General features: G+C 47.1%; 1 protein-coding gene across 2 annotated transcripts in view; it reads left to right on the top strand.

Annotated features, from left to right (window-relative positions):
* The window catches only part of KDM2A (lysine (K)-specific demethylase 2A), a 160,826-nt gene extending 136,733 nt beyond the window's left edge, over positions 1 to 24,093 (top strand). The window contains exons 1-10 of one of the 2 annotated variants that reach the window (XM_006860862.1): positions 11,719 to 11,829; positions 13,891 to 13,974; positions 15,787 to 16,056; positions 16,720 to 16,851; positions 18,227 to 18,316; positions 19,757 to 20,469; positions 22,222 to 22,385; positions 22,820 to 22,978; positions 23,488 to 23,703; positions 23,910 to 24,091. In XM_006860862.1, coding sequence (XP_006860924.1) covers positions 15,850 to 16,056; positions 16,720 to 16,851; positions 18,227 to 18,316; positions 19,757 to 20,469; positions 22,222 to 22,385; positions 22,820 to 22,978; positions 23,488 to 23,703; positions 23,910 to 24,091 — 1,863 coding nt within the window. In that variant the 5' untranslated portion in view covers positions 11,719 to 11,829; positions 13,891 to 13,974; positions 15,787 to 15,849. Of the gene's footprint in view, positions 1 to 11,718; positions 11,830 to 13,890; positions 13,975 to 15,786; positions 16,057 to 16,719; positions 16,852 to 18,226; positions 18,317 to 19,756; positions 20,470 to 22,221; positions 22,386 to 22,819; positions 22,979 to 23,487; positions 23,704 to 23,909 lie in introns of those variants that run through there. The other variant, XM_006860861.1, reaches the window with a different exon arrangement.

Here is a 24,093-nt window from a genome sequence, read left to right as displayed (position 1 = left end):
AGGATCGGACATTGTTTCGTTCTGCTGTGCATGGGGTCGCTATGAGTCGGTTCCGACTCGATGGCACCTGATAACAACAACAACAACTGTTTTGAATGATCATCAGCAAAATTTTACTTGCATATGATATTAATGAGACTTTTTAATGATTTTTGTGTTCTTTTGGGTCACCTTTCTTTGGAATGGACACAAAATGGACCTCTTCTGATTGATTAGTCAGGTAGGTCTCTTCCAGATTTCTTGGCATAAACTAGTGAACACTACCAGTGCTGCATCAGTTTGTTGAGACATTTCAATTTATGTTCCATCAGTTCCTGGAACCTAGTTTTTCACCCGTGCCTCAGTGCAGCTTGGATTTCTTCTTTTAGTACCATCAGTTCTTGATCGTATGTTACTTCTATAAATGGTTGCATATTGACCAGTTCTTTTTGGTACAGTGACTGTGTAGTCCCTCCATCTCCTTTTGATGCTTCCTGTGTCATTCAGTATTGTACTTCAAGATAGATCTTGAAATGTTCTTTTTGGTGAATGTGACACCATGCCTTTTGAATTTGTTATTAATAAACTATATGATTGTCTGATTTAAAACAGCTAATACCAGTCCATTTCAGCTCACTAATGTCTAGGATATTGATCTCTGTGCAATCCGTTTCATCTTTGAGAGTCTCTCATTTTCCTAGATTCATACTTCATACATTCCATGTTCTGATTATTAATGGACGTTTGCATATGTTTAGCCTCATTTTGAGTTGTGCCCCATCACCTCAAAATGAAGGTCCCAAAAACTTTGCTCCATTCATATCATTATGGCAAATTCTCATTTGAAGAGGCAGCTCTTCCCCAGTCGTATATTGAGTGCCTTCCAAATTGAGGGGCATGTCTTGCAGCCCTGTATCTAACAGTGTTCTGCTACTATCCATAAACTTTTTCGTGGCCAAACACTCAGACATAGCCCACCTCTCCTTCCTAGTCTGTCTTAGTGTGGATGCTTCACTGAATTCTGTCCATGTGGCTTGGCTGTTGTTGTTTTTAAGTGCCGTCCACATGGGTTACCCTGCTGGCATTTAAAAAAGCGATGCCATTGCTTGTAGTATAATTACACACAAACCACCACAATATGACAAACTGAGTGGTAGGCCTACAGATGTGGGCACTTTGATTCCTGTGTGTTCTGTCCAGCGAGGTCCACATATATAGTTGCTGTTTGTGTTGTTGAAAAAGTTATTTCCAATGAGTAAATTGTGATTCTGCACTGTCTTACTGACTTTCCAAAATGGTATCATGTGTCTCCAGCATCCTTTCTATCACGAAGGCTGTATTTCCCAGCTAGTGATCTTCCTGCATTTCTAACTTTTGCATTTCAGTCGCCAGTGATTATCAATCCATTTTAATTGCATGTTTGATCAGTTTCACATTTCAAAAGTAAAAACTGAACTTGGCATTAGTGGTTGATGTGTAAATTTCAGTAATAGTCATGTTAACTGGTCTACCTTGCAGGTGTATTGTTGTTGTTGTTAAGTGCCGGTTGCGACCCTGAACAGGGTTTCCTAGACTGTAAATCTTTACGGGAACAGAAAGCCTCATCTTTCTCCCGCGGAACAGCTGGTAGTTTCGAGCTGCTGACCTTTCGATTCACAGCCCGATTCGTAGCCACTACGCTACTATCTAATCATGATGACATCATACTTCGTGATAGTTCTTGAAATGTTCTTTCTGACAATGAATGGGATGTCATTCTTTAATTTGATGTTTTTGGCATAGTAGGCCAATACGTGTCCATTTCAGCTCACTAATACCTGGGATATCAGTTTTTATTGTGAAATGGGAAACATCCATTTCAGTGTATGTTTGCTGCTTTTTCTTCTTAGTTTGAGTTATGCCACATGAACAAATGAAGGTCCAAAAAGGTTTACTGCATCCACACCATTAAGGTCATCTCTACTCTGAAGAGGCAGCTCTTCTCCAATCATATTTTCATTGCCTAGGAACCTGAGGGATTCATCTCCTGTCACTGTATCAGACAACGTTTTGCTGCTAGTCATAAGGTTTTCAGGGGCTAATCCCTCAGAAACAGTCTGCCCGATGCTTCTTTCTAGTCTGTCTCAGTCTGGAAGCTCCACTGAAACCTGTCAACCATGGGTGACCTACTGGTCTTGAAATAACAGTGGCATCGTTTCCAGCATCACAACAACACACAAACCACCACAGTAGGTCAACCTGACAGTTTGGGAGGGCGTAATATTTCCTCTTTTCTTCAGAAGTCTCTCTTTTATGTAGCTGTGGGACACATAAATTTGTTCCTCTGGAAAAAAGTTTACTATTCACTAGAATTTGTTATCAACATTCGTCTTGTCAGGTTGTTGTACTGTGGTGGCTTGTGTGTTGCTGTGATTCTGGAAGAATATGCCACGGGTATTTTAAATACCAGCACGGTCACCCACAGTGGACAGGTTTCAAATGAGTTTCCAAGATGAAGACAGACTAGGAAGAAGGAGACACAGAGTACTTCCAAATGTTTAGTAACTGAAAACTTTATGAATAGCAGCAGAACACTGTCAGATATAGTGCTGGAAGATTGGAAGTCACTCAACGTGTGACTGGGGAAGAGCTGTCTCCTCAAAATAGAGTTGGCTGTGATGACGCTAATGTAGTAAAGCCCTCAGGACCTTCATTTGCTGGTGGGACACAACTCAAAATGAAGAGAAACTGCTGTAAACACCCATTAACAATTGGAATGTGGAATGTACTTAGTATGAATCTAGGAAAATTGGAAACTGTCAAAAATGAAATGGAACGCATAAACATCAATACGCTAGACATTAGTGAGCTGAAATGGACAGGTATTGGCCATTTTGAATCTGACCGTCACATGGTTTACTATGCCGGGAATGATAAATTGAAGAAGATTCCTGGTGTTGCATTCATCATCAAAAAGAACATATCAAGACCTGTCATGAGGTACAATGCAGTCAGTGATAGGATAATATCCATCTGGCTACAAGGACTCAAGTGTGGCATCAGTAGTGAGGTTGGCCCAGGAATGAGCAGTGTTTCGTACTGCTATGCATAAGGTCACTATGAGTCAGTACTGACTCGATGGCACCTAACAACAACAAGGAAGACCAGTTAATACCACTATTATTCAAATTTATGCACCAACCACTAAAGCCAGTAATGATGAAACTGAAGAGTTCTACCAGTTTCTTCAGTCTGAAATTGATCAAACATTCAATCAAGATGTATTGATAATTACTGGTGATTGGGGTGCAAAGGTTGGAGACAAACAGGAAAGATCAGTGGTTGGATAATATGGCCTTGGTGATAGGAAAGATGCTGGAGATTACATGATAGAATTTTGCAAGACCAGTCCTGTGTTCATTGCAAATACCTTTTTAAACAACATGAAAGACAACTATACTCATGGACCTCACCAAATGGAATAACACAAAAATCAAATTTACTATATTTGTCACTAAAGACCGAAGACCAGAAGAGTTGTGGGGTGATGTCAAGGAAAGTTTGAAATAGGTGCTGTAGGGAAAGTAATACAAGTCAACCAGAAGATAATAAAATATTTTACATCAGGGGTATGGCTGGAGCTCTTAAATCCGTAAAGGAGTCAGTCAGCACAATGTTATACACCCAGTAGTAGCCCAGTGGAGAAAATGGACATGGACCCACCATTGAGCATAGGGGGAAAAGTGAACTGAGAATGGCAGTAGAAGTGTTCACATATACAAGGGAAGGCAGGCACTGACACCATAAAAAGGGTTGCTTTCATAGGCACAAAGAGCAGAAGTCGAAGAAAGGGGCAAGTAGAACAATTTCAAATATCCTTTCCCAGGAAACGTAGCTACCTACAAGACCAAAATTGAATGCTTCTGACTTCCAGGCCATGTTCTTATATATAAGCCAGTTCCTCAAATAGGGCTGACACCTCAGTTTGTTAGAAGGGAGCTACTCCCATGAGCGAGTAGCAGGATTTAGTTGTCCTCCTAAGTGGCTTCCTTCCTGAGCTTTAAGATTTGATCTGAATTGTTGGGCACAGTACCAGTAACTTTTCTTTTTATCAACTGGGAGATTGTGGGCACTGTTACAAATGTGGAGTTGCTAAAAATAAAAGTTGAAGAAATTCCCCCAAAAAATAAAAGAATGTCACTCAGTAAGAAAGTAAAAAGGTCATTAAAAAAGAAGGAAAAGACAAAAATGGATGTCAGAAGAGACTCTTAAACATGCTCTCCAAGAAATGAGGAGAGGTACGAGAGCTGAACAGAAAAATTTAAAGGTCAGCTCAAGAAAACAAAGTCAAATATTATAACGAAATGTGCAAAGATCTGGAGTTAGAAAACCAAAAAGAAAGAACACACTCAGCATTTCTCAGGGATCTTAAGGAAAAATTCAAGCCTCGACTTGCGGGGTTGAAGGATTCTCTGGGCAAATTACTGAATGATGCAGACAGCATCAAAAGAAGATCGAAGGAGTACGCAGAGTCACTACCAAAAAGAAATGGTTGGTGTTCATCCATTTCAAGAGGTAGCATATGCTCAAGAGCCAGTGATACTGAAGGAAGAAGTCCAAGGTGCATTGAAGGCATTGACAAAGAATAAGGCACTGGAAGTTCATGGAATACAAATTGAAATCTTTCAACAAAGTTATGTGGCACTGGGGGCACTCATTCATCTATGCCAAGAAATTCAGAGGACAACTACTTGGCCAACTGACTGAAAGAAATCTGTATTCGTGCCCATTCTAAAGAGAGGTGACCTAATGGAATGTGGAAATCATTGGACAATATCATTGATATATCCCAAAGATAATCCAAAAATGGCTTCAATCATATATTGACAGAGAACTTCCAGAGGTTCAAGCCAGATTCAGAAGAGGACATAGAACCAAGGGTATTATTGCTGACGTAAGGTGGATCTTGGCTGAAAGCAGAGAATACCAGAAAGATGTTTACCTGTGCTTTATTGACTAAGCAAAGGCTTTCGATTGTGTGGATCATGACAAGCTATGGACAGCATTGTGAAGCATGAGTTTTCCAGACATTTAATTGTGTTCATGAGGAACCTGTACATAGAGCATGAGGCAGTTGTTTTAACAGAACAAGGGAACACAGAATGGTTTAAACTTAGGAAAGGTGTGCACCAGGGTTGTATTCTTTAGCCATACTTATTCAGTCTATATATTGAGCAAATTATCAAGAAGATGGACTATATGAAGAAAAACATGGCATCAGTATTAGAGGAAGACTCATTAAAAACCTGTGATATGCAGATGATAACAACCTTGCTTTCTGAAAGTGAAGAGGACTTAAGTACTTAACTGATGAAGATCAAAAACAATAGCATTCAGTATGGGGTTGCACCTCAGTGTAAAGAAAACAAAAATCTTCCTCACAGGACCAATAAACAACATCTATATCAATGGAGAAAAGATCGATGTTATTTTGCGCAGATTAACCATCAACACTCAGGGAGTCAGCAGTCAAGAAATCAAGGGGCGTGTTACATTAGGCATATCTGCTGCACAAGACCTATTTAAAGTGTTGAACAGAAAAGATGTCAGTTTGAGAACTAAGGTGCACCTGACCCAAGCCATGGTATTTTCAATAATCTCATATGCATGCGAAAGTTGGAGAGTGAATAAGAAAGGTTGTAGGCGAATTGATAGTTTTGAGTTACGGTGTTGGAGGAGAATATTAAAAGTCCCATGGGCTGCCAAAAGAACAAACAGATCCGTGTTGGAAGAAGTATAGCCAGAGTGTTCCTTGGAAGCCAGGATGGCAAGACTTCATCTCTCATGCTTTGGACATGTTATCAGGAGGGAGACTGGTCGTGTTTGGTAAAGTGGAGAGTCAGAGAAAAAGAGGAAGATCCCCAGTGAGATGTATTGGCACAGTGACTGCAGCGATGGGTTCAGGCGTAGCAGCAAATGTTCAGTTGGCCCAGAACAGTACAGTGTTTCGTTCTGTTGTACATAGGGTTGCTATGAGTAGGTAGCGGCCTGATGGTACCTAACAACAACAACAGCATTCTTTTATTCTGGATACCTGCATTTCTAATTCTTGGAAAAGAAAAAGATCGCTTTTGTCTTTAGGAGTCTCTCTAGATAGATTTAAGGAGCTCTGGTGGTGGTTACAAGTTGGGCTGCTAATCACATGGTCAGCAGTTAGAAACTATCAGTGGTTCCATGGGAGAAAGATGAGACTTTCTGCTTCCATAAAGATTTACAGCCTCGGAAACCCTGTATAGGGTCGCTGTGAGTCGAAACAGACTCCATGGCATACTACCAATGCCACCGCTTAGATAGATTTGGCTCCATAGCACTTGTAGGTAGCAGAAATCATGTTTCACCATCCATTGATCAATTTTATAAGGTCAGGTGTTGGGCTAGAAATCAAACTCCCTTAAGTAAAGCCATTGGAAGAGGTTAAATAGGAACAGTTGAAGAGGAAGAGTGGTATTGTGAAGTCCTGGCAAAAATGGAGATAAATGGGGGTCAAATATTAAGCAGAGTGAAAGGGGGTAAGAAAAAAAAGGGGAGGGGGCGGTGAGTTCAGAGGAAACAGAGAATTCTTAGCATTGTGGAAAGTGCTATAAAGAACCCTCTGTGTGAAGCAAAGATAATCAAGAAACATAACTGCTGTGGCTGGCTTGGCTACTATGACATGGGAGAAACAAGTATCCAGTGGGATTAGGTAAGAATTCTCCCTGCAGTGGCTTGTCCACACCCGAGTCAGAATGCAGTCATGTCAGGAGACAGAACAGACTCAGCCCTAACTCCGCAAGTAGTTGTACCAGATGGGTTCACTATCCCTACATTTGACCAGTTCTGTTTTATATGAGGTTCAAATGTAATGAGTTCAGAATGTGACTACTTGGAGAACCTAAGGGTCACTCAAAAAGCAAAATGCATTGGATTGGGCAGGTGCCCAGTCTGCAGTGCTGGCAGACTGGGCGCTGGTGGCACTGAAGACAGCACTGCAGTAGAGGAGGCTGCGGGCACAGGCACGTCCTCTTGCCTGCAGAAAGAGGAATTGTCTCCCATTACAGCCTCGGTGGCTCTCAAAAATCATTGACAGAAGAATGAGCAAGAGTGTGTTGCTGCAGGATAATGTATTTATGTGAACCCAAGAAGAAATTTCAGGGATTTGGTTAAGGGGATTTTGAAGATACTAAAATATTAAGTGTTAAAGAAAGTATCATAGAATATAGAATTAGACAGGGATTTGATGAAATACAGGCATTAAAAAGTGTTGGCTAATTGGTAAATTTCAGGAAAAGGTGAGTTGAAGTCTAAAGTTCTGTTGGGGGTGGCGTAGGTAACTTTGACTCCTTAAAGTGTATGCAGGGTAGAATGGGAGCAGTCATGCCTTTGATCTATATTGAATAAAGAGGCGGGGCGTGGAGCAGGGTGGATGGGCTTGCCCACTCATGTAAGGAAAGACATCTGTGTTTGCCATGAGCCCAGGGTGGGGGAGGACCATGCATGCTTACTGCTCACAGCCATCACAACAGGGTGGCGGGAGGCACCTGGAAGACTTTGAGTTTGTAATCAGACTTTATTGTTCTGTTCATGTTTATTTTGATAATAAAGCTTTCTGAGATATATATACATAAAAAGCCTTTCATACATCAGTGGATCTGGCCACCCAACTCATTTAATGAAACATTTTTACTACGTCCTGTTTTCTCTAAAACATTTTGATGAACCTGTCAGTCATGTTGTGTCAGCATTGAAGCTTGTCTCCTCCTCTACTGGACCGCTATCTTGTCTCAGTGGAGGTGTTGTGATAATCAGTGATAATGTTCGTAACATAACAGTAACCTTATTATGGGAAAAAAGGGTTGCCCATGTAAGAAATTCATTTACCCAGCTTGCCTACCCTGGGCCAGGAGCCAGACTTACTGTTTGTTGGAGGGTAAGAAGCCTACCAGTTCTTCAGGGCCTTCTAGTAGAGTAAGGAAGACGGGGACTTAAGTGGCAAAAAAAACATGAGACACAGACGTTTCCAAGTACTGTAGGGAATAGGGCATAGAGGGTGGTCAGTTGTCCTGAAGGAGGGCACCCAGTCTGCTGCATTCACCAGTCAGCCAACTGTCCTGTTAGGTGACACAGATGGAAGGTGACACCATCATGTAAATGAAAAGCTTTCTAGTTACACTTTTGCAGATTGCTCTTTGTGGCTGGTGCTACTTTTAACCAAGATTCTAAGCATCTATTTTGTAACTAATCTAAAAATCTGCACTAGTTTTTGTCCAGCAGTCTGATGAGACTTAAGCAGTGGAGGGTGATTAGTAAATACAAAAATGCTAATCAGAAACTGTCTTCATTTGACACTTTGGGGCATAAAAGTGGTGATAATATAGAGAAGCACTGGTAAAAGTCCCTGTAAAGTAGCTCTTTATTCATTAAACTAGATGTTTTCTTTAAAAAGAGAAAAGTAACCTACTGGTGTGGCACTGTGGGATCAGCACTAGACTGCGAACTACAAGATCTACAGTTCAAACCCACCAGCTGCTCCTCAGAAACTGTATACATTCAATAAGGATGTGTAAATGATTATCTTGTTACTAAAGCCTACAAATTTAGTTTTATTTGTATTGTTGTTAAGTGCAGTTGAGTGGATTCCAACTCACAGTGAACCCTGTATTGGGTAGGTTTGAATTGCTGACCTTGTGGTTTGCAGTCCAGTGCTAATCCAACAGTGTGCTATACTAGAAAGTTTTAAATCCTCTAATTCAATATGAGACATACAAAATTAGGTTCAAATATTTACAGTTATCGAAAAAAACTTGTTTTTTTTTATTTATTTTTTTGCATTCCTGTTTTATGTAACACCATGTTCTGTTCCCAATCTTGAATTCAGAATTACTAGGAGAAACGAACTGCTGCTGTTACGTGCTGTGGAGTCGGTTCCGACTCATAGCAACCGTGTACAGGATTTCCGAGGCTTCAGTCTTTACGGGAGAAGAAACCCTCATCTTTCTCCCGTGGAACAGCTAGTAGTTTCGAACTGCTGACCTTAAGGTTCACAGCCCGATTCATGACCACTACACTCCCAGAGCTCCTTTAGGAGGAAAGAACTAGGCCTTGTTTAATTTGTGATTTGAAAACACCTACAGTGTGAGTTTCCTGGAATCCTGCTATGGCACTTGTAAGATAAACACTGGACAGCTAACTGTAAGGTTGTGGTTCAAACCCAATAGCTGCTCCTCAGAAACCCTATACAGGGTCACTATGAGTCCTAACCGACTCTGTGGCACGTAACAACAGCAAAGTGGGTTTCCTAGTGCCCTACCCAGGTTTTGTTCCTTCCTGGTGGCCTGTAAAATTTGGACTAACTGCGACTTGAACCGGGAACCCTGGTAGCAAGTGGATCACAAGTTGGACTGCTAAACACAAGGTCAGCAGTTTGAATTTACCAGCTGCTCTGTGGGACAATGGTGAGACATTCTGCTCCCGTAAAGATTTACAGCCTTGGAAGCCCTATACAGGGTTGCTGTGTGTGTCAGAACTGACTCGGTGGCACGCAACCATCATCATCATCAATTACAAGTTGAATTTTTACTGTCTTGGACTAACATGTTTCCTATTAGTGTTTATACTCTATCATCCCTCTGGATTAGACAGTGCTGAGTACCAAAATAAGCATTTTCCAGGAAGATTTCTCAGTACTAGGTCACTATTCAAAGTTTCGGAGCTGACTACACCCTGGGTCTTTGAGCATGGGCGAGATTTGGGATGGACGGATCAAGTTTTCCAGAGAGAGCTCAGTGGAAATGCACAAGTGTCACCCCAACTCTGGCGGACTGCTGTATAAATTAACAGTCCCTGCCTGGCAGCAGTCCTGGTGTGACACTTCAGACCAATGCACTGGACTGCTAGATTTGAACTGTAAGGTCAGTGGTTCAAGCTCACCAGCTGCTCCTTGGAAATCCTATGCAGAATCGCTGTGCACTGAGCAACAACAAAAGCCTGGCAGAGGATCCCAGACCCCAGAAAGCTTATTAAGCCACTAAACTCCACATCAGAGATTTGCTGAGACAACTGTCCTGGAAATAAATAAAGAGTGTTAACCAGTGGTGAAAGCTGGGGTTTTTGTGCCTGAAAATGGAATTTTTGAAAAAGTCAAATGACACTTTGGGGGCTCTGACAGTTATAGAAAATGGGGCCCAGAGTTCTGTTCCCTCACTGCCACCACAGCCATTGCCACTCCACCGGCAGACTCCTTCCCCCCTGTCTGTAGCTCAGACAGTGCCCACCTCAGTGAGCTTGGCTGAGTGCTGGAATGTGGGTCAGGTAGGTGTCTGTCCAGGGTTGGCAGAATGTGGCCCTCTGGTCCCCAGGGAATGTGAAGGAGACCTAGCCAGAGAGGCTGGTAAAGGAACCTCAATGGACCCAAAATCCTAGGAATCCTGTCTCTGTGAAGGGTGGGGCAATTGAGTCAACACCATAATCTGGTCACCAGAGGTTGTGCCAGGGTAAGAGGGCATGACATTGTGTTCCAGCTGACCTGAGTTTGTCTTGATGTTGTTGTTGTTAAGTGCCTATAGTTGGTTTCAACCTTTTATCGTGTTTCTAAAGAGCAGCTGGTGAGCTTGAACCTCCAGCTTTGTGGTTCAGACCAACTTTGCAGTACCTCACATTAACCCACCGGTGCCTCACCAGGACTCCTTGTCTGAAGGCACTGCACAGAGACAGCTGCTGCATATTGTTGTTGTTAGATACCCAGTTGATTCCAGCTCATGGTAATTCCATGTGACAGAGTAGAGCTGTCCCTAGGCTGTAATCTTTATGGGAGCAGATTTCTTGGTCTTTTTCCTGCTGTCAACTTTTTGGTTATTAACCAAGCACTTAACCACTGTGCCACCAGGACTCCTTGAGAGCAACACAGATATGCCTATTTTGCAGGATGGTCGAGTACCTAGTCATTCCAGAGGCATCTGTTATGGAAGTCATTGGTATTAAACAGACATATTTGACTGAATAACTCAGTACTGGTTAGATTGTGGAGGTCTTTCTGCAAACATATATGCCAGTTCTGGAATCCTTTGGGCTGCGGCAAAGGGACAGTATCAGCAAGGCAGCCAGAGCCTGCATGTATGCCTGGGAAGGGAGGGCAACTCAGGAGCTAGCTCACCCACGGGGCATTTGGGACCTAACTCACCCACGGGGACTGGACTTGGGTGCCCCCCAGTGTGCGTCAGAGCAGAGCAGAGAGAGGTGATTGTGCAGCCAGCAGAGCATTCTGGTTGTGACAGTGAGTGTGGCCCTGAGGGGAAGGGTGTGGACAAGGCAAGGACAAATGTGGGACATGATGTGGATAGGGTTAAAGCCGCCCTTTACCCGCTGGCGCCTGGTGGAGGCAGCCTAGCCGCCACGGCTTCTCCGATTGCAGGGCGGCGGCAGACGGCTCCTCCAATGGCAAGGGGGCGTCCCGTGCTCACTGCCTCCGCCTCCTCCCTCCCGGCTGCAGTGCCTGGGCCGCGGCTCACTCGGCTCCCCGCCTGCCGCCTTCCGTTGCAAAGCATTTCTGGGAGCTGCATGTGGGTGACGCAGCAGCATTGTTCGCAGGCACAGGAAGCCGCGCGAGCTGAGGGCTGCCAGGGAGCTGGAGCTGTGCACTGCTCCGCCGGGAGCCTGCAGGGCTCAGGCTGGGTCGCCCGGCCACAGTGCTCAGAGCTTCCAGAATGTTCAGATAAAGCGGATCTTCCTGGAGGTAGACAATCTAACTCCTTCAGCACAACTTCCAACACAGAAAACAAAACAAAGACGCTGGGAAAACTTCACCCAAGAGCCTCAGCAGCTCCCGAGCGGCGAGACGCAAGGTCAGGCGGATGGGCGCAGCCCTTTCTGGTTCGGGGTATCGTGTGTGACTGTGGGGATGGTCTCAGTGGACAGGCAAAAGGACTGCCTGCTGAGCTGGCCAGGGCACAGCCTTGTGTCTCGGTGGTCGAACCATCTCTGCACTTGTTCCTCACCTGGTGGCATGTGTTTGTGAATTGGGTTGCTTAGCTTGGGGGACTCTTCGCCCCTTGTCTGCCCAGACAGCCTCAGTTTGACCCTTGCCTATGAGCTCTGGGATGTGAGTTTGGATTCGAAGGTGCTCCCTGATGCCAGGAGACCAGACCAGTGGCTGCCTTCCTACCCTCTTCCCCCGAGCTCCCACCCCAAGCCCCCTCTGGTGAGGCCGGTGGCTTTATATGGTTCTGGAAGGGAGCCTGCTTTTTTCCCTGTGAGCAGGGCGTGCTCCGTTGAACAGCCCTGCAAAACCGGGTTTGGGAGGAAATCTGCATCAGCCCCCAGCCCCACCCCATCATCGAGTCTGGTTGTGTCCCCAGCAGACCGACCCCCCACTGAGCAGTCAGGTCGAGTTTGACCGCCCTGGGGAGAGCTGCGAAGTTCCCTTCCCACTCTGTGTGGTCGGCTGTGCTGAGAGTGGAAAGTCCCTGTTTGTGGACAACGCTGCTGGGGCAGAGGAAATGGGCAGAGTCCTGCTCCGCCCAGGTGGGGGAGGGGAGAGAGCGCTCCCGTCTCACGTTTTCAATGGACCTGGATTTTCACCCTAGGGAGCTGGGGAGCCCATACCAGAGCCTTGTCCCACGTGGCACACACCCCGCCTCTTCACCCCCACGCAGTGTGGTGCTAACAGGAGGCTCCAGAATAGGGTGCCATAGCAACTTGAAGTAAATAAAACGGCTGCAAATGAAATCTGTTTGGGGGAGGGTGAGAGGCATCTGGAGACTTGGCAAAGGAAGTCTTCCTGGAGGAGCCTCTTGGGCTTGACTTAGAGGGTCTTTCCCAGTTTCATCTCTGGGGCTGGGAACCTGAGGATGAAAGATCTTGGGAGCCAGGACCTCCTGCTTCAAAAAGTCCTGGTCTTCAGACCCACAGCGCACCGGATGGTTGTTAGAGACTGCCTAGGCATGTTGGCCTATGTAGGATCAAAGTTTTGCTTTTTTCTGAAACAGTTAATATCCTGTACTCACCTAAGGCCTCCAGGAAGGGAATGGTGTAACTTGTCTCCTGGGTTGAGTTCCTCTGCTGCTGCCATTGCCTTAGGGTGCCTGAGGTCAGAGGATGAGGGATTTCATTGGCTCGGGTTTGGGCTTCAGAAATTTCTATCTGAAGCATAAAAGGTTTGTTTCAAAATAACAGTCCGTGTGATTCACTTAAATGGCATTTTTTACTGCCGCATTGTCCCTGAAGTCATTTAAACTTGGTTGGCTGAAGCCATGAGAACTATCACTCCATAGATGCAGCCTGCTCCTTATACAGGAATACTGAGAGAGAGAGAGAGTGTGTGTGTGAGAGTGTGTGTGTGTGTGTGTGTGTGAGTGAGAGAGAGTGGGTGGGTGTGTGGTAGAGAACAGTTGATTTGAGATTGAGATGTCTGTCACCAACCTGCGTTGAATCAGAACATTAAGGTTCTGGTGTTCATAACATTAAAATTCTCCAATAGCCAGTCATCTCTGTGCCACTTTGCAAAATGAGGGCACTACTCACTACCTGATAGTATTCATTAAGAGGTGTCGGAAGGTGAAGGGGACATACTGCTGTAGGTTTAGTGTTGTATGTGGAACTGCATGACAAATCGCACTTGTCACCACACTGCCTGCTGCTGGCCTGAGTGTAAGTGTAAACAGCACAGTGGATACACAAGTGAGGGCTTGGGGGCAAAGATAAGGGTGGAGTCTTGGAGAACAACACTAGTCTAAGTCTGTGTTTTACTTGTTTTGCGGTGAGCCTCTGTATGAAGGGAAAATGTGGGCTGTTGCCAGCCGCCCTCCCCTTGGTGTTTGGGGGATTGGTGCTGAGTCTGCACACGCTTGGGATGGTTGGCCCTTTGTTCACCAGGCCTTGCTTTTCTCTCCTCTCTCTTAGATTTTGCTGGAGGAGCTTGCCAACAGTGATCCCAAGTTAGCCCTTACTGGAGTCCCTATAGTCCAGTGGCCAAAAAGGGATAAGGTAAGAAATTCTTCTGCAGGCTCTTCAGGCTGCTTATGGGCTTTACTGGCCAATCACTGCCATTCAAAAGGAAAAATAATTGGAGAGAAGACAGCTTTGGGGGTGGAGGCATTGATACAAACGGACAGAAAATCATTACTCCATTGTGTGTTGACTCCTAGGTCAGGATAGTTATAGGGACTGTCTTAGCAAAATTATCAAACTGAGAAGCCTGATCATTCAGATTCAGGTGCCAAAGTACGCATTTGGTCCCTAGAATGGACCCAGCGTCTGTCCTCTTAAATAGGGTTTAGAACACACTACAGTAAAGAATGATTCACAAGGTCAGGGCAAGGGGATCTTCATTGTGGTGACACCATGCTCAAGATGCCCCTGATTCTGAACTTTTTAGCATGGAATTAAAGAGAAGAAAGGAGTTGACCACCAGCTGATAAATTGTCACTTAAGAATTTTAAGACCTCTTCGGTAAATAAAGTCTTGGGTAATATTTTCCCACATTGTCCTCTGTAAGATAGTTTTGGTAACGTGGTGGTTATGAATCGGGCTGTTAATCTCACGGTCAGCAGTTCAAAACTGCCAGCGGTTCTGCGGGAGACAGATGAGGCTTTCTGCTCCCGTAAAGATTTACAGTCTCAGAAACCCTATACAAGGTCGCTATGGGCGACTCCACAGTACATCACCACCACCAAGGGTGTTTATTAAATAGAAGCAAGTGATCGCATTCTAATCCTCACTGAGTCTGGCAAATATATGAGCCCCCTCTTTAGTGTTCCCAGTGGAATGTGCACAGTCATCGGATTCTAAGGGTGTTTAGGCAGGAGCAGGATGTGAAGGTTGAAAGATGTCTTGAAAGGATCACCTCCTCCTCCGTAGATGAAGGAGCCCACCTGGCCTCTGCTTGGCCACATGGGCCACATCCATCCCTGCTTGCTGTTGCGTATTTTGTGTAAGAAAAGTGTTTAAATCACAGTTGAAAAATTAAAGACGTTTTAAGAGACATGGTCCTTGTCCTTGAAAAGGTCACAAGAGTAAATATAAGGTGCTGAAATTCTAACTAAGTATCCAAGAGATACATTGCACACTTACATGTTAGCATTATTGGAGTGTCCCATTCGACAGGCCCCCACCCCCCACACACCCCCAGCTGAGACTTGGTGTTTCATTCCTAGCCAGGTAGACTGAATCAGACAAGGTCCTCAGGTGACTCTTAGAGGTATACATACAAATGTATACTTATGTATACATAAGAGTCACCTGGGAATCTATTGAAATCACCTGGGCATCTTGTTAAAATGAACTGGTTCCGAGAACTAAAGAGGTGAATGAGACCAGTTGCACCCTCCAGCAGTTTGCTGTCTTGTTTAGGAGAATATTCTGAGCTCCAGTCTTCAGGATACGGATCATCTTGGAGTAACAGTATATAGCACATATCCCAAAAGCTTCAGAGAGGGCTGCGTCTATAGCGCAACAGAAAGACTGAAGTAGTAGACTGAAGGGTTAGGGCAGGGCTGGCAAACTATCTGTAAAGATCCAGATTGTAAATACTTTGTTTTGGTGGGCCATATGGTCTTTGTTACAACCTCTCGGTTCTTTCATTGTAACATTCAAGCAGCCATAGACAGTGCATACATAATCGTGAGCATAACTTGTGTTCCAACAAAATGTTATTTACAAAAATAGGCAGCAGGCCACATTTAACCCAAGGGCTATAGTTTGCTGATGACCCCTGAGCAAAGTATACTACCATGTAATCTACCTCACCAACCCATAAAGCTACTTGATATATTTGACCTCACTGTTTTCTCTTTCCAGCTTAAATTCCCCTCCCGGCCAAAAGTGCGGGTTCCTACCATCCCCATCACCAAGCCTCACACCATGAAGCCAGCTCCACGGTTAACACCTGTGAGGCCAGCTGCCGCCTCCCCCATGGTGTCAGGAGCCAGACGGCGACGAGTGCGCTGTCGAAAATGCAAAGCCTGTGTGCAGGGAGAGTGTGGTGTCTGCCACTACTGCAGGGACATGAAGAAGTTTGGGGGGCCCGGGCGCATGAAGCAGTCCTGTGTTCTACGGCAGTGCTTGGCAGTGAGTGATCTGCTGGGTAAAGAATCTGGGGGCAGGCGGTGCCAACGGGGCTGAAATTTGTGTGGAGTGTAGAGAGATTTCTGAGTTGGAAAGGGAAAGTTCCCCCCTTTTTTTAACTTTCTGCATTTTGCACCTTTGTTCCCTGGGTTGAAAAGGACAGGATCCAGCACTAAAGAAGATCTAATCTTTCAGTCTTACCCAGTTTTCAAACAAGGGACTAACATTTGACAGGCAAGTTACTGCCCTCTGTCCCATCAAGGACAGGTCAACTGAAAGGACAATTGAAAAATAAACTAGTCTCTGGTGGTCTCTATTTCCCAGGCAGCTTATTCTCCCTGCCAGCACACTTTTTTCTCTCCACTGTGTCTCCATGCTCTTTAAGTGTTTACTGGAGTCTCTGGGTGGCACAAGCAGTTCAAATTCACCCAGTCACCTTTGAAGAAAATTGTGGCGATATTATTTCCAAAAGCCCTTGACTGCCCTCTGAAACACAGTTCTGCTCTGACAAGTTCAGGGTCACTGGGGGTTGGAATCGACTCTGCAGCACTTGGTTTGGTTTTTTGATTCAAGGACTATAAGAACCAAATCTCGCCTCTGCAGTTGAAGGGTACCTGAAATGATAAGGATCTAAGATTTCTGGGTGTCTGTCTTTGTTCTCTTCAGCCTAGACTGCCTCACTCAGTCACATGTTCCCTCTGTGGTGAGGTGGATCAGAATGAGGAAACACAGGACTTTGAGAAGAAACTCATGGAATGCTGTATCTGCAACGAAATCGTACATCCCGGCTGCCTCCAGGTAAGCAGCGGCTTCTGGAACCTCACCACGGGTGGGGTGTCTACAGGTACTGAGTGGTGGGTCACTTCTCACAAGAGGTTGCCAGTGTTCCTCCTGTGGGTTTATGGGGTTGTCCATGTGCGGCAGGCACTGTTCTCTACCCCAAGTCAGAACGGGAGAGCCAACCCTCCTGGAAGGTGTTTGGAGTCCCCAGGGCAGTCTGGGGAGTCCTGGTGTGGCACTGTGGACTAAAGCACTGGATCACAGGTCTGTTTGAACCACAGGGTCATTGGTTCAAACTCACCAGCTGCTCTTTGGAAACCCTCTACAGGGTTTGCTGTGAGTCGGAACAGACCCAACGGCACTTACGGACAACAACAACAGGCCTGTCTAGGACTGCTTAGTTGTCTTCAGGATGCCTCAGCCCTTTAGTTGTCACTGCTGTCTTCGGCGTACCTCTGGATAATTGCTCCAGAAAGATGGTGAGGGCACTCCTGGTAGCTAGCATGAAATAGGTGCTCGTGCACACCTGAGGAGCTTACAGCATGAGGCTATTCAGAGCTCCACCCAAGATTCATTCTTTAAAGTACAATGATGCTGGACTTTCTTGGCCTTCTCAGGAGGTGTCAACTGTCCCATGACTGCCACCTGACGGGCAATGATTATAAGATGCTGTCGGTGGTGGAAAGCATCCCAATTTCAGAACGATTCAATGTGGAAATTATGCAGCTTAAAATTGATGAACTAGGTTCGTATTTGAATTTTTCAGGGGGTGATAGTGGCAAATAGGAAGTATTTACCGAGTGCCAGGTGCTATTTTTTATCCTCATTTTACAGTTGAGAACCCAAGCGATCATAACTATCAGGGTTTCAAACCAGTTCATTCTGGTTCAACCCCCTACAGAGCCTTTGCCTTTCCACTCCGGACAGACTGAAGCAGAACTGACATCGTATAACCAGTTCCCCAGGGGATTCTTTCCATCTGGTTATAATGGAGGTTCGGATGCAGTCTGTTAGATGGAAAGCAAATTTTCAGTGGGGCTTGGACTAGAATGAATGGGTCTGGAACCCTGATAACTACTGTGCCCCACAAAACTACCATAACCCCATTCCTAGTTCCGTCAGTTCTGTCAAAGTTACCAGAGACCCTCGAGAAGGCTCCTGGGACTCATACAGCCAAACTGGTCAAGCAGTCACACATGAGGGTGACCCATTTCCCCGTGACTGGGAGTGTCTCCACAACTGACAACCCTGGCTCTCTGTCTTTTTTGTGGGCCCCTGTATTTAGAATTGGTTCCTCCCAGCCGTTGGTGCTTTTGTTATTTGTGGTTCGTGTTATTAGTTGATGAAGGAGACTGAAGAGGCAGACTTTTTTAACATCCCACTCTGTCTGCAGATGGATGGAGAGGGCTTGCTTAACGAGGAATTGCCAAATTGCTGGGAGTGTCCAAAGTGCTACCAGGAGGAGAGCGCTGAGAAAACCCAGGTGAGACGGCCACCCGCACTGGTTCACACTGGGAGGAGACAGGAAGTGGCAAGTCAGGGAGACTGCCCTCCCCTTGCTGGGCCCCATTACTGCTTTGGCTTCTCTGACCCGAGGACATAGGTCTGGTTAGATTTGGTTTGAGATCTTTTCTCACTGGTTAATTACTTGATTTTTTTTTCTTTTTGTTTGCATTTAATGGCTGTTTTATTATGCTACTGGATGTGGTTCTACTTGGGGTCCTAGAAAGAGAGGGACCCCAGCCAGGCCTGTGAGGATTAAGCAGACCAACTCCTGAGGAAGGACACTGGGGGTGCCACTGCCAACTGGTAATGGCAGCCTGTGCCTGGAGTTTCCAGTTAAGCTGGTTCATATTTTTGTCATCTTCCCCTTTGTGGCCTTGCAGAAAGCCTAGTACCTGGATCTGTTCTATGAAGGCAGCCCCTCCCCCAGAGGGGACCGGTGCCATGACCTTGCCCTAGAGCAGCTGCCATTGCTGGCCGTACTGGGCACCAGCAATATCAAAGGGACAGGAAGACTCTGGTAACTTGGGCCTGTCAAGACAAGACCTACTCAGGGTACAAACAGTAAGAGGCAGGTTTACCCAAGTCACGTCCACACCCTGTGACACCCCTCAGGTGTACTGTGTGGGCTGGAGAGCACAGACTCTCGCCATCTTGCTGCTTCTGCTGTCTGGGCTTCCCCTTTCTGCTTACATTTTTGACCTCACAATGGCTGGTTAAGCAGAAAAAGGAAGAGGAGGAACCAAGCTAGATAACACTTAGGGACATAGAATATCTCCTGAAGGAAAATCTGATGTACTGAGGTATCCTTGGTAGAGACTGTGTCACACCTGGCCAGGGTGGGCCCCGAGGAAGGACATATTCTGCCGGAGCACATGTGCCACAGGATGAGACTGTGGTCCTTCATGGGAATGTTGGCCTCAGTTCCCCTTGCTCCTCCTGAGCTGATGTGCTCTGCTTCTCTCTCGGTGGCGGGTGTTCTCTAGGGACAAGGTGGCTAATGATGGAGCTGCCCTCAGCTCTGGTAGAATGGAAAGTCAGCGGAAGGCCCTCACTATATGGACTCGGCCTCCCACTGCACACAGTGTTGGGTGGCTGCTGGGTTTTCCTCACCACTGAAAATGGTCAGGGTACATGGCCACAGAGTTGTAGCCTTTTTAAAGGGAATTAAAATTCAAAGGTTGGAACAAGAGGTGGGAATGGGTATGGAATCAAGCGGCTCCCAGTGTGGATCCCAGTCCTGTGTGCTTGGGCACAGAATTTCCTCTGGGAGGGTTTTACTCTTTACTCCATTTGTTCTTGGTGCTGACCAAGAACATACAGGTTCTGGACCCCAGAGTGCTGCCGAGAGGCTCACCCTATTACTCCTAAGGGTTTGGGAAAGAGGCCCTAACATTGCTTTCTTGGACCTGTTTTACAGAAGCGGAAAATGGAAGAGAGTGATGATGAAGCCGTGCAAGCCAAAGTCCTGCGGCCCCTGCGGAGCTGCGACGAGCCCCTCACACCCCCACCTCACTCCCCCACTTCCATGCTGCAGCTCATCCATGACCCGGTTTCACCCCGGGGTATGGTGACTCGGTCCTCGCCTGGGGCTGGCCCCAGTGACCACCACAGTGCCAGCCGCGATGAGCGCTTCAAACGGCGGCAGTTGCTACGGCTGCAGGCCACAGAGCGCACCATGGTACGGGAAAAGGAGAACAACCCCAGCGGCAAAAAGGAGCTGTCTGAAGTTGAGAAAGCCAAGATCCGGGGATCGTACCTCACTGTCACGCTACAGAGGCCCACCAAAGAGCTCCACGGGACATCCATTGTGCCCAAGCTGCAGGCTATCACCGCCTCCTCTGCCAACCTGCGCCATTCCCCCCGTGTGCTCGTGCAGCACTGCCCCGCCCGAGCCCCCCAGCGTGGGGACGAGGAGGGGCTGGGGGGAGAGGAGGAGGACGAGGAGGAGGCGGAGGAGGATGATGACAGTGCAGAGGAGGGGGGTGCGGCCAGACTGAACGGCCGGGGCAGTTGGGCTCAGGATGGAGACGAGAGCTGGATGCAGCGGGAGGTCTGGATGTCTGTCTTCCGCTACCTCAGCCGCAGAGAACTTTGTGAATGTATGCGCGTGTGCAAGACGTGGTATAAATGGTGAGCAGGGATACGGGGCCTCCTCAGGAGCAGGGCGTGGGAGTAAACGGCAGCTTGTCCCCACCAGAACAGCATGCCCCTTGGCATCTGAAGGCGCGCTGGGTCCTGGAAGGAGGAGGGAATCAACCCATGTGTTTTCATACAGTGGGTCCTACTAAAGACAGGCTCAGTGGTGCCTGCCAGTGTCATCGAGGAAATCAGACTTTGTGCTTCCTCTCCCTGCTCTGTCATTATTGGGGGTGGGAAACTGGTTAGGGGGTTGTGCCAAACTGTCAGGGTCTTAAGGGCTGAGAGTTCTCCCAGATCAGCTGGACTCTCAGCACATACTGTGCGGGACTGTCATGTGCCCGTCACGCTCCTGTGCTGGTGACACATGGGTGACTACAGCTAAGTCTCCACTTCCATCACCTTTCCATCTATAAGAGAAGTGGACATGCTTTTCCATTGAATGGGAAGGTGCTCACCATTTTAGTTCTCAGCCCCAAACCTGGAACAGAATCCCTTTCACCAGCAGGCAGAGTTGAGTTTTGAAGCTCCCTAAAACTTTAAATGTCCTTCTTAATGAGACCTGTCACTTTTCCCGGTTGGGTAGAGACCTAGGAGGAAACATCCCTTGTGATAATGAGCAAAGTTTCCCTAAGGCATTTCTGGCTTTTCCCTAAACTTCGAAGATGCACCATGATATGTTGATAACCCCCTACTGCAACAGTTCTCAGTGGTGCCAGAGCCAGCGGCATCGCTTGGGAGTGAGTTACAAATGCAGGTTCTCAGGGCCCACCCTAGGCTTCTGGAATCAGAATCTTTATGGATGGAGCCCAGCAATCTGGTTAACGTGTTCCGTAATTCTGACAACATGCTAATGTTTGAGAACCACTGCTCTCTTTTAAGCTGCTCATTGCTACCCTAGAAATTTCATGTGCAATTGGAGGCATTTTAGCTGTCTTTATACAAAGAAAAACTATTTTTTACAAACATGAGTGGATTTCCCAAATCTGAATTAGTATGTGATATACCCAAATCTTAATATTGTTTTCTGTAGGGCTAGTGGGTCTGCTTGGCTTCACCCCCTTGGTTTCTACGTTGAAGCACTTAAGACTCCCCTTATCTGCCATCTCTCCGTTTCTGCCAGGCAGCCTCCAAGCTAGGCAGGGGCAGTAAAACACTGAACTGAAGCCTCATGACGCAGTGCTATTTGTGATGTTTGCGTTTGTGTACTGCAGGGCAAAGGCAGCCCCTTCCTTTCAGGTCTGGTCTGGACCGAGCACTGAGGCCCAAGCCCACAGCAGGCAAGACCTCTAGGCTGATGGCAGAGAGGCTCTGTGGGCTAGGCGCAGCATGGGGAGTTGTACATGTACTCGTAGCTCCTGAGTCTCAAGCAGCTAGGGGTGACTGCCAAGGCAGGCATAGGAGCCTCGAGCAGTAAGAAGTTAAGAAATTTTCCAGTGCTACTCTGAGCCTTACTGTTGTCATACTGAGAAAGGGGTTACAGTATATTGTCTGTCATGTTCTCCAGAGTAAATGATGCACTGGTCACATTCTACACTTGACAGGTAGAACACAGTGTCTAGTAGTAGCCATACAGGGTCAGACTCTTTTCTGGCAAAAATCGTAGAACACCCTTTTTTGTGGATCTTAAGGTAGGAGGCTCCAGGTGCACTGCTTTTCCCAGCAGCCCCCCACCGTCTATGACAGGAGCACCTTTGACATTGCTGTCAGGTTCGTGACCACTCGTTCTCTTCCCTTATGTCCTAGGTGCTGCGACAAGAGGCTTTGGACAAAAATTGACTTGAGCAGGTGTAAGGCTATTGTACCACAGGCCCTCAGTGGCATCATCAAGAGGCAGCCAGTCAGCCTTGACCTCAGTTGGACCAACATCTCCAAAAAGCAACTGACGTGGCTCGTCAACAGGCTACCAGGTGAGCAGAGCAGGCCAGAAAAGCATTGGCATTGGCCTAGTTCTGAAAATGGCTTTAGGGCCGTCCCATGCCACTGCTGCCTTACCTCTTAGCAAGAGGTTCACCCAGGCCCATCCTAACTGTCAGTCTCCAAGGCAATCCCTGCACTAGAAGGCCCTACACAGTAGGGGACACTGAGGCACACAATGCTCTCTTCTACTTGAGCGTTTTGGCATCTTAGATGAGGAGTCATCCCACTTTCATTGCTCTGGTGGGAAGTAAGCAGCAATCAGCTTCAGAACCAGAGCCAAAGGGGATGATAGGGGAGATGGTACAGAGCTCGCCCACTGCACTAGGAACCCTTCACCTCCCTCAGCAGAATCTGGTACTGGGTGTTTAGAGAGACTTGGTAGGCACAGTGTGTGATTGTGTGTCACTGTGTCCAACTGTGGTAGGACTGAAAGACCTCCTCCTGGCGGGCTGCTCCTGGTCTGCCGTCTCGGCCCTCAGCACTTCCAGCTGCCCCCTTCTCAGGACCCTGGATCTTCGGTGGGCAGTAGGAATAAAGGACCCTCAAATTCGGGACTTGTTGACTCCCCCGACTGATAAGCCAGGTAAACGGTCTTGGCTTCTTTCGTGGTAGCTTCTTTTCTTTGAATAGGGCCGGTCTTCAGAAGGCAAGGACTCTCTGCTGACACTGCATGAACACTATGAGCAGACAGCCAGGCTAGGTGTATGTGCAGCGGGTGCTAGTTAAGGCAGATCGCTCTCCAAACAGAGAAGTCCATGTGGGACAGTGGAGTTTGGGGCTTGAGGAAGGCCATGGAGGCTTCATGGGTGAGGTGGCGTGTCAAAAGCTGTTTGCATCAAGGTCTGGAACAGAGTGGGGGTGTCGGAAGGGGTGTGGGAAGTGCATTCCGCACTTAGCCTTTAGCAGTTTGAGTAGAGCGTCTTCCAGCAGCTGGTTTCCTAGAAACTGCCCCCACCCACAGCTTGCTCCCTGGAGGCAGGGCTGGGTGTGGGCAGACCTGGCCAGCAGGGAGCTGGAGCTGCTGGTGCTCTGGGGAGGGACTACCGAGAGTTCAGGGAGTCTAGCTCCAGCCTCCTTTCCTTGCTCAAACAGGTCAGGACAATCGCAGCAAACTCCGGAACATGACTGACTTCCGGCTGGCAGGCCTTGACATCACGGATGCCACACTTCGCCTCATCATCCGCCACATGCCCCTCCTGTCTCGACTGGACCTCAGTCACTGCAGCCACCTTACAGACCAGTCCTCTAATCTGCTCACCGCCGTCGGGTCTTCCACTCGGTACTCTCTCACCGAGCTCAACATGGCAGGTACATGGATAAGCACAGCCCTTGTCCTCTTGGTCACAGGGGCTGGAGGGGAGGTGGCAGTGTTGACCACACTCAGGACTAGGAGCTGGGTGGCTAAGGGACAAAGGAGGGCTTTTGTTGTGTGTTTGAAGGAAGAGGAGGACTTAGCGGCAGAGGTTGATTGACAGGGCTGTTTGTTGAGCACTGCTCTGTCCCTTTCCCTGCAGGTTGCAATAAATTGACAGACCAGACCCTGATCTACCTAAGGCGCATCGCCAACGTCACCTTGATTGACCTTCGAGGATGCAAGCAGATCACTCGGAAAGCCTGCGAGCACTTCATCTCAGACTTGTCCATCAACAGCCTCTACTGCCTGTCTGACGAGAAGCTGATCCAGAAGATCAGCTAAGA

This window comes from Chrysochloris asiatica, unplaced genomic scaffold, assembly GCF_000296735.1.
Source record: "Chrysochloris asiatica unplaced genomic scaffold, ChrAsi1.0 scaffold00040, whole genome shotgun sequence".
NCBI lineage: Eukaryota > Metazoa > Chordata > Mammalia > Afrosoricida > Chrysochloridae > Chrysochloris > Chrysochloris asiatica.
This window is presented reverse-complemented; position numbering and strand designations above follow the sequence as displayed.